We start from the raw sequence: 15228 nt of genomic DNA, 5'->3' as shown, positions 1-15228 counted from the left end.
GGATATGATGTTAATAAGATATGATATCCGAAAACATGTTTAAAAAATAAAATAATACTTTATTCAGAGTGTTCTTGCTTCTCTCTTTTGAAGTCATCACATAACGGCATTTTAATACACGGTTCGGGTGCATTAAATATTACCAGGGGTGCACATAACTGGTACGCAGGTACGCATGAGCGGCAACAATCCGAAATGCGTACCGTCTCTTGTGTCTCAAAGCGCATTTGCGTACCGACGTACTTGTGAAGCTTTTCCAGAAGGCGGTTAGATCACCGGACGACAGAGTCGGTCTCCGTGTGCACAGACAGGGCTGCTGTTAACGTTGGTCTGTACAACGGAATTGTGCCAAAACTACGCCAACCGGCAGTGGAGGGAGACTCCCCCCCTTCACTGGAGGACTGCGCTAAAACAGCTGATCACAACGGTCACACTCTGTGGTCACAGAGTACTAGCCCCCCCGTCCCCGTCGACTTTCCTGAAGTACTCCACAACCACCCCCCCCCCCCCCGTTGACGTTCGTGATACAGAGGGCTTCATCAAATAACTTTGAGTGGAGCCAGAAGTTGGAGTACCAAACACTGACTCCAGGTACTCATCTGAGTACCTCACTGAGAAAGTTATGTGCACCCCTGAATATTACACATCTACCGTAGTTCTTTATTTATAGAGCCCTGATGAGAAGACTTCTGGACAAACTTGAAAAACTGCCACCAAAACTGAATATGTGACGTGGATCATAAATATATCAACAATTAAACAACATCTTACATTTCTTTTCACAAAATATGTCTCTTTGCTGAGTCAATAGTAATTCGGCTGACTTTTATATTTGATCCAATTGGTAGATAGGTTATATTTACACCATAACGGTGCACAGCTGATAGAAAAGGACTTGTAGTTTTTAAAGATATTACTGATTTTGTTTGAATATAAGAATGTAAATACTGAGTTGAGAGAATAGTCAGGGGATTTGGGTGATGGGAGACACATCTATGGAATCACAATTTTAATAGCTTACCATTAAATGACGGATATACCTTTCTGTCTGTGATGTTTTACAAATCAGATATTAATGTGTAGAAGTAAAACATGAGAAATGGTATAGCAATATCCTGTAAAATTATGTAAAAACATGAATAAAACTACACATCTTCAGATGTTATACATACATAAGTGTCCTACACTAATAATACAAAGTTATTATTAGTATGATGTGTGTACCTGGAGTGCACCGCCTACTGGTTAAAGCACGTTATTGAATTATTTTTGTTGAATAATGTTATTTTTGTTGAATAATGTTATTTGATGAAAAAAATATTAAGAGTACATACTTTCATAGGGGGAAAGTAGAAGGTCAATGATAGAAATATAGAATATAAAAAATCAAGAAGATACTATAAGTGATCTCTACAATAAAACAGTTTAGTGCTGGATGTACAAAGATATGAGGATGTGCAAAACAGACAAACTAATTAACCTCTATTAACACATTAAAGAATACTTTAGGTTAAGGTCTTCTTTCAAATAAGAAAAAAGCTTTGGGGGTGTCTATCTACAGATAAATATTAAGCCTGACAAGTATTCTTAACGTCTAATATATTGCTTTCCTGCAATGTTAACTATGTTGAAGCACTTATTTTAACTGATATTATACACATTAATTATACTCTTATGGATAGCATAAGAAATGTGCAGAATTTGACAGTTTAATGGTGGAGGTATACACACATATTGATAGATGCCTTGTAATGCACTGTGTTGAGGAACCTGTGACCCAAGTTTTTAATTCATTGCATAACTAGACCGTAGTTGTGTATATGATATGTCAATAAACCTTAGAAAATCTTGAAATCTTGAAAGGGATGTGCAAAATAGCAATTATATACAGTCTTTAATTAACTATTAGTAGAGGATAACGAGTAATGAATATACTTTATAGAGATCTGCAGATACATGTTTAGTCTTCTCAAGCACCAACTATCAAATATCTCTCCTGATTGTTGGCACTTGACAATCACTTTCCCTGAATTTTACTCAGGTGTAACTAAAGTCTGATTTAAGGGTTGTTTATATTTCACATCATTAATCAGAATCTGCAAAGTAACTAAAATAAATGTAGTGGAGTAAAAATACCAGGTTAACCTCTGAATTGTAGTGGAGTAGAATTACAAAGTAACAATGAGCTGTCATGTGAGTATATATTAATGCTGCCCATTATGGATACAAGCGATTTTCACCCATTTAGTACTTACATGTTTTAATACTATCAACTTCTAATTTTGGGAAAAACGAAAACGTCTTTTAAAACTACAATTCCCAGTAGAGACGTGCCATAGAGAACAGGCTTGTTTGAGACAAGCGAGACCTGCGCAGACCTGCGCAATTTCGATCAACTTCTTGCTAGTGCGTTGCATGATGGTTAGTCATTTTGTCCGACTTGCTCTGGAGGCTCGCCTACATGAGACGTTGAAATCTCGCGGGACAAAGAAACCCGCAGCCTTGAGAGCGAGGCGCGGCGAGGCGGCGCAGTTCCTCTCCACGGGCTGTGGAAGCTAAATGCTTGATGGGAAACGACTCGCCGGTATCTCGAGCTGAGCGCTCATTGGTGGTTTTTACCACGTGCTGGTGATGAAACTCTCCAATTGGCTCGGCAAAAGTTTGTTGTTGTTTTGTGTCAGTTTTACGTCGCCCCCTTCATTAACATTTTTCATGAAATTAATATCTATTATGTTATACTATACTTGCACTGCTTACCGTTTTCATACTTCATATATCTTAGCATATTCATACACACTGCTCATACTGCTCACAGGCTGCTGTGTATATTCATACCCCTCACTGTTTATTCATCATTAAATTCATTTGATATTTTATTCTATAGATTGTCTACATTACTTTTCACTTTACTGCTTGTTGCACTCCTGGTTAGAAACTAAACTGCATTTCGTCGTCTCAGTAGGCTACCTGTAATATGTGCAATAACAATAAAGTTGAATCTAATCTTGAGCAGGAACAAATGTATTTACTTAGTACATATCTGACATTAACGATTAAACACGTGTGCATTCTTTATAAATGCAAACCGAGTCAAGCCGACTCCGGAGGTGGCGGTATGCACCTTAAAGTTGTTTGCAATCTGCCAAAAAACCGAGAGAAGAAGAAGAAGAAGGCGAAGAAGGCGAAGAAGGTGAAGAAGAAGAAGAAGAAGAAGAAGAAGAAGAAGAAAAAGAAGAAGAAGAAGAAGAAGCCGACTCGGAGTTGTCCGACTTCAGGCGAGCGTTTTGAGACCTCCCCCCGCTGCGATTGGCTATTCTCGTCTACTTTCGAGGCGAGCCGCAACGCGTCTCAAACAAGCCTAATATGTTGCGAAACACAATAGCCAGCATGTGTAGTTCTCGGGGGGCTTTCGAGTCCAGTTTTGAATAGTCTGCCGTGGTTTCGTTCCATTTCAAAGAGATTGACACTCGGCGTAACCTTGGCGCACTGCCACTCCAACATCCAATCCCAGAGCTTGAAGATTAATCACGGGGTTTGTCAACGGGACTGTAGTCCCAAACGATAGCTGGGGATAATGGGTAGTGTAATGTTTTCGGCCATCTTAAACTCTGAATTTTTCTTTTCGGATGTCATATCTTATTAACACCATATCCCAGCGTGCATGCGGCTAAAACATCCAATCAACGAGCTTCAAGCTGAGGATCTTGCGTAATCAGGTCAGTGGGTTTGTGGTGTGTATCGCTCGAAATGTCCCATCTGTTTCCGGTGACTTTATTTACGGCTAAAAAGCATGTTAAAAAGCCCAAGATAATAGAATCAAACGAATAAATAAAAACAAGGATAATTGTGTGTTATTGTTGAGTAAATAACAGTGTGTTATTTAGAAAAGAACAACAAATTAGAAGGAAAAAAAAGATTAAAAAAAATACAGATTTCAGTATTTTGAGGCTAGTAAAAACAAATAAATAAAAAGATAAAACACTGGCATATAATTTACGTTAGAATAAATAGAATGGTTTTGAATAATAGATGAGAGTAAAATCTACGTCACTTTACATCCCCGCCCACTTTTGGGGAAACCAACGCTGTCATTTCAACGGCGATCAAGCCTGAAGCCACAGAGATCTTCTGTTACTGTCCTTTCTTCTTAGAGGAAGTACAGAAACACGTAACTCTGTATTTGTTTTAATGTATGAGGTGCAATAAACGACACAGCAGCTTTTTGGCATGTTAAAACTATTATTTTCTGCCTCGCTCATGGGAGTAATAGCTGGCGAAATTACAGCCTTGCCTACTGATTTTAATTTAACCATATATCGAGCCCGATAGTCGATTTCAAATGTTTGCTTTAAAATGATATTTATAAATGACTATTATCATTATTATAAGCAAGACAATACATGTCAAAGATATGTAGAAAATAAACGTATTTGAGATACGTTGATAACAAACGTAACGTGGGAGAAAATACGTTTCTTGCTAAACGTAATTGAGAATGCAGTTTAGTTATGTGGGAACGTAATTTTTAGGAGACAGGCTTGACCTAATGTAGGCTACCTCAAAATTGAACTTGAGAAAATGTACTTCATTAGATTTCACCACTGTTCTCTGTGCTCGAATGACGAGACTTTAAAATATTACATTATACACTTTCACTTAAAAATAAAGAATGTTTGTGTTTTAATTATTAAAGTGAGGTTGTTCAGTTGCAACACTGCTGGGTAAAAATACATTTGGGACAAGTAAGGACCAAAAACCTACCAAGATTGAGTTATGGAATTGCATATGCATGATGATGGGATATGATTTCTACCCAAACAATTGAAAGAAAAAGACATACTAAAAAAAATACTAATTTAGCTCAGCCTTTAGAGAACTTTGCAGAGGTGCTCCTCCTGTTGCTGGTTCGTACGACCTTTCTGTGGTAATTCCTGCATCCTAAAGTTCACAAAGTAAACAGAAAATTGTATCGACTTAATGCTTATTGAATCACTTGAGTTGTAGAGTAGGAATTTTGCCTACCTACTTATAAATGTTACATTTTAATACCAAATTCTAAAACAAGGTAAAATGTGTGGTTTAAACTGTAAGTGTGTTTTTGTAAATGTTCCTACAACTGTGTATTTAGCAATTATGTCACTAAAAGAAAGGGAGAGAGCTATGAGCTTGAGCAGAGTTTAAGTTTTAATGTATAGTTAGCAGCTGAGCTGCGATGAAGAATACAACAAGGGCAGATAAAGTTTGCTATCAGCTGCAAAGAAATGCTGGAAGCCAGTACCAACAGACACTCAAAAGACCTCATTAGTGGCATCAAACAAAAAAGCAAACATGAGTGTCGGTGAATTACAGAGCTGCTTAGACCTGCACCCTGTCTACCTCTCTGCTGCACTCTGCACACACTGTCATATCGTCTTGACCTAAATCAAAGCAAAATATGACGTTAAAGCCCAGTATATTATAATGATATTATAATCTATAGATAGATGGAGCAAACATGAGACACATGAGTTTTACACTACATTACATTTCATTTAGCTGACGCTTTTATCCAAAGCGACTTACAATTAAAGGGACATTCTCCCAGTAACTACGTTTTTTTATAACTACTTGAAAGTACTATTATAACATTTAGTAAACATCACAACTTTCTGTGCATTGTTTTGAGTCATAAGATAGAATGCAAGCATCGTGCAAGGCCTAAAGCCCCTGGTTTCAAATCAAAAGTATGGTATAGGGACTGCCCATTGTTGCTAAAGCCCATTGTTCCGAAAAAAAAAAAGTCAGAAAATGGCCCATTGTACTGACAGCCTCTATTTATCTTCCAGTCTGTCTCCCTGTAATCAAACACTCAATGCCCCAAAGGCCTATAGCTGTGATGGAGTGTTCAAAGTTCTTTTATGCTGCTCCAGGAGTGTGGAGCTCTGAAGAACCGAATGCTACATTCCAACAGCTCCCCAAATGTAGAAGTCTAGTTTGTGCCAGGCGTTCCGGCTATCGTAGTGAATATTTAAAAATGCACCCATGATTGTTAAGCAATCAGAGGCAGAGTATGGCGGATCAGACCTTTGTTTACATTCCGCTTCTGTTTGTGCCACTGCTCTATAACAATAAATGTTTTTGACAAAATAAGCAACAATCAAGATAATCTTATTAGACTTTACTATTTTACTCATTTTTGTATTATTTTGAAGTGGGATACTCTCCGAAATGTTTACTTTTACTGTTCTTACCTCAGATTTTAATGCTTACACTTTTGTACTTTTCCATGCAGGACTATTGCTTTAGCTTGCTACTTTTAATGAAGTCCTTCCTGCACTGCTGCTGTTTTGATCTGTTTGCAAGCAGTCCTTTAAACACCCCGCAGAGAGTTCATTTACCCTATAAAAGACAAGATATAAACAGAGGCTTTAAAGTCTAAAAGCTATGTTAAATGAAATATGCAAAACTGAGGAGTGGACGATTCCTCCACTTTTCTGTAAGTAGGTTTGAGATACTTTAAAAATGTGTCTCTTGCTTCACTTTTTAAATTTGTCTTGAGAGAAATGATTTGAGGTTGGATCAATGAAACTCTGACTGTCTGAGCACATAGCAAAGTCCTCGAAAAAACTTAGGTCCTATGAATGTATAATGCATTATCACTTGATCAGCTTGGTATCAAAGAATTGTTCAATGTCTAATACACTCAAACTATGAATTCATGAAAAAAGATGTATGATAATATACATGTGTTGATCGAGTGATAATGCTATTTTACACAAGGTGCCATCTCCGTAAATCACTCTGATAACATCACCTGGAGTATATGTAGTGGTGCCAGGGTGAAATGAAATGTGCATGTGTTTAACCTTGAAAACATCCTTTCTGTATTATTAAGTATGTTAACTTATTGTCTGTGCATGCACTCAAAGAAATGAAATGTTAGATTTACTTAATCCAGTTATGTCAACCGGTTGCACGTAGCAAGGCTAAGTAAATAGGATTCAGACTAGTAAACTAATATTTACTTCTTGCATTTAATTAAATCTTACCTAAGCATCTTAATTAAATTCTACATCATAGTTATGTTGTATTTGCTTAACACAGTTATGTTGAATTTACTTAAATTGTTGTTTTTACTTAACCCAATTATGTTGTATTTACTTAAAGTGTGCACTGATTTACCTAACAGTTAGGTTGTAATTACTTAACACAAATTAGTTCCATTTATGTTGTAGGATTGTGTTATTTGCACTCAATATACTTTAATCCAAATTGCTCTATCAATATAAGTAATTCAAATGACTACAACTCAGTAATTTGTATCCCCCTCACTTTATTTAAAATGTTCATTTTAGACAAAGTGCAGTAGTGTAAGCTTATAACATTGCATTTTGCAAACAACCATCTGAATTGCGACAACAATTCAACAACAAAAAAACACTTAACTCCAACAGCCCGATAGTGGTAGGTGCACATATTAGAATTGTAAAGGTCTTTGCGTAAAAACCCCACAGCTGCTGAATTTGACAGTGACGAGAAACACGAGTGACTCAAGAAGTTAACACGTGGGGTGAAAAGCTACAACAATGACTTATTATATGAATATTTTATTAAAAAAAACTTTACTACAAAGTATGGTGTTTTGAATGTCTTTCCAAACACTTAGATGAAACGCATCACATAATATGGATCAAGCACATAATGTGTTACAGTAAATCTTAGCCTCTGTTATACATGAACATATGCCTTGAACTTTCAAAAGCAGAAGTGTGTGTGTGTGTGTGTGTGTGTGTGTGTGTGTGTGTGTGTGTGTGTGTGTGTGTGTGTGTGTGTGTGTGTGTGTGTGTGTGTGTGTGTGTGTGTGTGTGTGTGTACTGAGATGGAAATTAACTGGACGTTATCTCTGTCACAGTATTTTGTCCTTGGGATTACTCTTGTAATCTGTTTTTCAGAACCTGCACCTTGGTTGACACAGTCTGTTGCCATCCAACCCCATCAATACTTTTTGATTGAATTCAAATGTATGTTTCAGCTCCTTGGGGTAGCTCAGATTGAGGCTTTAAATCAGTCCAAGCAGTACTGCCCATCCATTTGCCAAGTATTTCAGCTCTCGCAGCACTCCAACACCCTCGATGATGACACCAACATCCACAAGTGGTTCCCCGGGCTCTGCTCCTTCGTGTTTCACGAGATAGAGTTCCAATACCATTGGCTCCATTTGTGTTGTGATTATCAGTATGAGAACTAGCCCTGACACTAGGGCTGCCCCCGACCAAAGATTTTCCTGGTCGACCACTGGTCGTCAGGTAAGGCCACTGGTCGACCACTGATCGACCACTGGCACGAATGAAAGCGCACGCAGAGACAAACCGCTTTTTTCGCGCAACCGGCAAGTAATTAAATTATGATTCTGAATGTGTTGGAAAAATCAACAAGGAGACTGTCTTAACATTTTGTTAATTTATTTCAACACAACACACCATATAAAAACATCACACAACTTATGAACTTTTAAAACCAACACAATAACTTTATAAAGCAAACAAAAAACAGTCTTCTGTTAAAAAACTAAATTTAAACTATATTTTTCGTTTCTTTTAAACATGTAAAATAAATATAAATAATATAAACAAACGAATAAATAAATATAGGCTCAAGCCAACTTAAATATTTAAATATCAGTGCAAAAGTAAACAGGCCTACAGAGAAGTATTCTCAACATGAAAATAAAACGTTCAATTTTTTTCCTGAGGTCGGAATGCAAACAAAAATTATAAATATACCGCAAAAAATTAACTTAAACACTTCAGTTGAACGAAGAACGAAAACTATAAACTACAAAACTATGGTGTTATATTAGGCTAGGCCACTACCTGACTTTCAGGGTTTCCCTCCGATCTTAGACTTCTCATATTATGAGACAAGAACACGAGTTTGTCTTTGTTGTCCGGGAGAAGTGAGCTCCGTGTCTTGCTCACAATGAAGCCGGCTTTGGAAAATATGCGCTCCTATGGCGTGGATGTGGAAGGGATGGAGTGGATGCGCTTAGCTGCTCTGGCAAGCTTGGGATAGCGTTCCTCATTCATTTTCCACCAAATCAGTGGTCCCTTGTCAACCTTGGTTCTGTCCTCCAAGTATGTCTTCATTTCATTTTTCTCTTCTTCCGTCTGTTGATCTTCATCAAAGGCCATCAGCATTGATATGTCCTGCTGCTTTTCCCTTTGCCTCTTTGGTGTGGGCTCACTTTCCTCTGCGCTGCTGCTGTCCTCTCTCTGAGCAGTAGCTTCTTCTGCTGGAGATAAACTCTCAGCCAGATCCCACACCGTTGTGTATGCATCGTCCCGTTTCTCTGCACCGAGGAATGACAAGCTCTTGAACCGTGGGTCAAGGACTGCAGCTTGAATATATGTGACCCGCTCTATCGAAATCAGTCGGAAGTCGCAACGGCTCATTTCAAAATAAACGTGGATTTGAGTAAAAAAATAGTTTTTCGGGGTTTTGGTGTTTTGTTTGATTTCAAATAAACAACGTCTTGGCTTTCAGAATCTGAAACTTTTATTTCCAAAATCAAACGATAAATACATGTTTGAAGCTTGTAATGGGAAGATGACAGCTCTCACGCTGCTCTTCCGCAGCGCTGCCCCCCCTCCCTCCGGCTGACATTATGAATGAAAAGCGTATAGTAATCATAAATAACACGGCAGAGTCCGTGATAGTTTATTTTCATCTGATTTCAAATAAACAAAGTCTTGGCTTTCAGAATATTAAACTTGTTTTGCCAAATTCAGATGATAAATACAACTTTGAAGCTTGTAAAGGCATCATTACGAGCGGAGAACGGAGTAACGTAACGTCACAGCTGGCATAACAACAGCCGGTGTTTCTTGTGAGGGTTTTCCCCGGGAAACCAACACAATACACACAAACGCAAAATACACAAACACACACACACACACACTATATAAACCAACATTATTCCTCGCGACCTTCACCCAGTAAAACGAAAATATTTTTCCTCCGTACTTTGACAATTTATTAGCCGCTAATCAGATCGATGGATTCCAGAGAAGATCAAATCGCAAGACTGTTGAACTCCAACATTGTGAGAGGGACAGCCTCTGATGAGCAATGGGTTCAGCTGATCACTTATTACTTTTTGACGGCACCGGTTGAAGTTTCCCCGTTATCCGGCTCCGATTTAGAGTCAGACAGCCCTGACACTGACAGCAGCCCTCAGACCACGGATGCTGAAGAGGATGAGGACACCACAGAGGAACAACCACTGCTGAACGACCCGGTGGCTGAGACACTTCAGTCCGTACGGCATTATGTGAGCGAGGACAGCGCTCAAGAGATTGAGAGGGCCCGTGACTACAGGTGTAGCCAGGCCCGCCGCTCCGCATACGCAGAGCACGCAGAGCGCGTAGGGCCTCAAGTACCTGGCGTGGGCCCCCAAAATTAAGGTTAAAAAAATGTCATGATAGTTATTATATTATTACATTAAATAAATTATATAAATTAGTTATGAACAGGCCCACCGTTTTTTTTCTTAATTGTGTGCCTTTTATTACTCAATTTGGGCAAATTAGATGTGTTACCTTATCTATACACCCCCCCCTTCCTGAAATGGTACAGTCTTCATCGGAGATATGTGGTGTGGTGTGATGCGCCAGCGCCATCACGGGTGGTGGACACAGGTGGTGGAGCACCCTCCTGCCTGACGTTTTCCAAGTTAGACCTGATAATTGCTGGATTTTAACAGTGAAGAGAAGAAGAATGGCAAGTAAAAGGCCATATGAATCTGGCGCTGAGAAGAGAAAGGAAAAAAAACAGAGAGATGACGCTCGTTCATCCCTTGCTGGTAAGTTCGTGTTTTTGGTCTAATTGTTTTGCTAACCTGACTTTCAGTGATATTGCTGCTAGCTAACGTCAGCAACCTAATCTAGCGATCATGCCGCCACCAGCCGGAATATTTTGGAAAGGTTTAATCCGCCGGCGCACCCGGTCGCGGGTCCGAGTCAGCAGCAGCCGATGCTGTGTCGGAGGAGGAGGAGGTGGTGGAGGAGGGTGAAAGTGAGGCTCCTGCTGCCATGGCGGAGGAGCGCCACTGGCGCGAGGAGCGCTCCTCGCGCCAGTGGCGGCAAATACGGCGGCCCCCTTGCAGGGTTTATCCGCTCCACTCAGTGTCATTAGTTAGACAGGAGCAATGAACTGTCAGCGCATATAATTAATCATACCTTACAGAATACCACTGATATTCACGCGCTTTTTTTTTCATACGTGTAGCTATGATAAAGGACATGTTTTGGCGTGTTTTATTATTCACAGTTGGCTTGACAGTAATATAATATTTTGATATGCTATAAGTGACCAGACGTCCCCGATCAAAACAGGGAAATAATCCCCGAGGAGGGAAAAGAAAGGGTCAGCTATTTTTAAATAGAAGAAACAATATATGATTAGGTAGGGTTATATATACATATACAGTATATCCTACATAAACAATGTATGAATACATTAGATATCTATATATGTTAGGAACAGAGGTGGGTAGTAATGATAAATTGTACTTTTAAGAGTAATTTTAATGACTTTTTTTATTTTTACTTCAGTAATTGTTCTAAAATAACAATACTCTTACTTAAGTAAAATTGTTAGCTACTCAGCCCACCTCTGAGTATTATGTATGTATATATATTTATATATATATATATATATATATATATATGTGTGTATATATATATATATATACATATATGTGTATATATATACATATATGTATATATATATACATATATGTATACATACATACATACATACATATATGTGTATATATATATATATGTATATATATATACATATATGTATACATATACATGTATGTATGTGTATATATATATAATACTACTCTGAGTATTATATATATATATATATACATATATGTGTAGGCCTATATAATACTCAGAGGTGGGCTGAGTAGCTAACAATTTTACTCAAGTAAGAGTATATAATCATAAATAATAAATAAAAAAAAGTGTGCTACCTCAACGCACAATGGTTCATATTCCAAGTCTGTCAAGCAAAATCGCTAAGCTAAGAATAATTAAATATATATATATTGCAAAAAACTGACATATTCATGTTTGTTTATTTCACCTCTCCTTTTTCAAATATGTGTTCTTAAGTGCTGTCATGTACCACCTGGCATTCCTCTATCATACATTTGATAGTGTGTGACTTGCAGAAGCATTTTAGCTTGTAGAAGAGTGCCATATTCATAAAAAATGCTATTGATTTGTGCTATGGTAGCCCATCTCGACAACGTAGCATAACTCAACAGATAGGCTATAAATAGAATCCCGCCCATAATTTGAGAATTTACATACACAGGCTACTAGATAGCTATGAAATAATGAAGTGGTTCACTGATTAACAGCAGACTTAAGATGGTGCATATGATGATGTTTTGAGTTACTTTTTATTCTAATATGAGTAGTGTGACATGATATTTTTGTAATCAGAAAACCCTAATGTTTTGGTATTTTTATTTAGCTTTTGCTAATCACATTTTTTTTGTATTTCAAAAATATTCACAGGGTTTAGCAATGCTAAAATATGTTCAAGGACCAACGCGTAGCCAGGAGGAAGATTCAGATGATGAGCAACCATCCACAAGCAGTGCAAGCAGCCAACAACCCCAGCACCCTGAACAACTTCAGCAACTGTCCAACGTGTCTGAAAGCTCCAGCTCAGTACCATCCACAAGTTCAGGTACACAACACACAACTGTCACCTCAGAAGGTGTTCTATCCACACCCATCACCCATCTTCAAGCAGATGACGAAGAGATGAATGTGGCATCTCCAACAGACCCCGCCCTTTGGCCCAAAAATATTTCAGACACAGACAGGGTAGAGATAATAAGAAGAGGACCATTCAAAGTTCCAGCAGATTTCTCTTTTCCAAAGGGCCCAGATGGAAGGGCATTTCACACAAACCTCCAATTTAAATCCCTTCCCAATAGAGAAAAAATGAAAAGAAGCTGGCTTGTCTACTCCCCAAAGACCAATGCTGTGTTCTGTTTTGCATGCAAGCTGTTTGGGTCAAAAACCATAAAGCTGACACAAACAGGCTATGGCGACTGGTCTAACATCAACATTCGCTTGAGGGGCCATGAAGGTAGCCCAGACCATACCAAGTGCATGTTAAAATGGAAGGAACTGGATTTGCGTCTGAGGAAGAATTTAGCCATAGACCAGCAGGAGCTGGCCTTAATGGAGGCAGAGAAGAAAAGATGGCAAGATGTCATGAAACGGCTGTTTTCAATAACTCTGTCTCTAGCCACCAGAAATTTGGCTTTTAGGGGCTCTTCTCAAACTCTTTATGAAAAAGACAGTGGGAATTTTTTGAAAGAGGTGGAGCTGCTGGCTGAATTTGATTCAGTTACAGAAAGACATGTGGCCAAAATTAAAGATGAGGCTTCCAGAACGCACTATCTTGGACAACAGACTCAAAACGAAATAATAGAGATTGTCTCCTCCCAAACAGTTCGAACCATTGTGAAAAAAATCCAGGAAGTCAAATATTATGCCATCATCCTTGACTGCACCCCGGACATCAGCCACAAGGAACAGATGTCCCTGGTGGTCCGCATTGTTGAATTGGTACCCAAGCCAGACATCAAGGAGTACTTCCTTGGGTTTTTGAATGTGGTTGAAACGACAGGTCTCAATCTGTCAAATGTTGTTCTGGAAAAGTTGAGGGAACTTGGCATTTCCTTCGATGATTGCAGAGGACAGTCCTACGATAATGGAGCCAATATGAAGGGAAAGAGGCAAGGAGTGCAGGCCAGACTGCTACAACTGAATTCAAGGGCAGCGTTTGTCCCTTGTGCTGCACATACAATGAATCTGGTCATATCAGATGCTGCGAAGTCATCTACGGATGCAATTGGCTATTTTGGATACCTTCAGAGGCTGTTTTGTTTTTTCTCAGCAGCCATACAGCGGTGGGACATCTTACTCAAACATGTGAAGTTGACACTGAAATCATGGAGTGATGTCAGATGGGAAAGTAGGCTGCAGAGTGTCATAGCTGTACGAAGTCAAGTAAAAGAAGTCCGAGAAGCTCTCTTGGAAGCAAGACAAGCTGTCACTGAACCTATTGCAAGGTCAGAGGCTCAAAGCCTGGCAGAAGAGGTTGGCTCATTCAGATTTCTGATCTGCACCATTGTTTGGGCTGAAGTTCTTTCAGTCACCAACCAAGTGAACAAGCTGCTGCAGTCATCATCAATGCAGCTTGATGTTGCAGCCAGACTCATTGAGACTGCAAATGCCTCCCTGACAAAGTACAGGCAGTCTGGGTTTTCAGAGGCCATAGCAACTGCCAAGGAGCTGTGTGAGGCTCTAAACATTGACCCTGAGCTCAAACAGAAGAGGTTGAGAAGCACAAAAAGGCAGTTTGGCTATGAAGCTTCAGACGAGCCCTTCAGTGATGCAGAGAAGAGGCTTGAAGTTGAATTTTTCAACCGAGTTGTAGACTCCGCTCTGATGGCGCTGCAGGAGCGGTTCGAGACCCTGAGCCAGGTGAGAGACACATTTGGACTGTTACTTGATTTTCAGAAAGTACAAGGGATATCCAAGGAGGACCTGCACAAACACTGTATCAATGTGGAGAAAACTCTCACAGATAAAGGTGAAGCTGATGTTGATGGACTGGAGATGATGCAGGAGATAATCAACCTCCCTCAACTGCCACCACAGACAACTGCCATGGAGATGCTGACCTTTCTGCATGACAGTAACCTGCAAGAAGTGTATCCAAATCTTTGGATTGCTCTAAGAATTTCTTTGACCCTTCCAGTTACAGTTGCCTCAGCTGAGCGCAGTTTTTCCAAACTGAAACTCATTAAAACCTATCTACGGTCAACAATGGGACAAGAACGCCTAAGTGGCCTTGCTGTCATTAGCATCAATGCTGACGTGGCACATGGTGTGTCTTATGATGACTTGATCAGTGATTTTGCTGCCAGGAAAAGTCGCCGTGCACCTTTGTAAAACCTCCTGCAGGAGTGGTTCGAGACCCTGAGCCAGGTGAGAGACACATTTGGACTGTTACTCGAATTTTCAAAAAGTACAAGGGATATCCAAGGAGGACCTGCACAAACATTGTATCGATGTGGAGAAAACTCTCACAGATAAAGGTGAAGCTGATGTTGATGACTTGATTAGTGATTTTGCTGCCAGGAAA

The 15228-nt window shown here is 39.3% G+C and overlaps 2 protein-coding genes across 2 annotated transcripts in view; one reads left to right on the top strand and one right to left on the bottom strand.

The window, feature by feature from the left end:
* LOC307036610 (melatonin receptor type 1B-B-like) overlaps positions 1-15228 on the bottom strand; it is a 133644-nt gene that overhangs the window by 110298 nt on the left and 8118 nt on the right. The gene's annotated exons all lie outside the window — the stretch shown is intronic.
* Positions 12595-15035, top strand: LOC307034869 (zinc finger MYM-type protein 1-like; the record flags this gene model as incomplete). The annotated part of the gene is made up of 2 exons (XM_079673795.1): positions 12595-12750; positions 13074-15035. The coding sequence occupies 2 exons, from the start codon at positions 12595-12597 to the stop codon at positions 15033-15035; spliced, it is 2118 nt and encodes a 705-aa protein (XP_079529921.1).

Source organism: Notothenia rossii (assembly GCF_949606895.1).
Source record: "Notothenia rossii genome assembly, chromosome: 4".
Lineage (NCBI taxonomy): Eukaryota > Metazoa > Chordata > Actinopteri > Perciformes > Nototheniidae > Notothenia > Notothenia rossii.
Note: the sequence above shows the minus strand (reverse complement) of the source record. Positions and strands in the feature narration are given on the sequence as shown.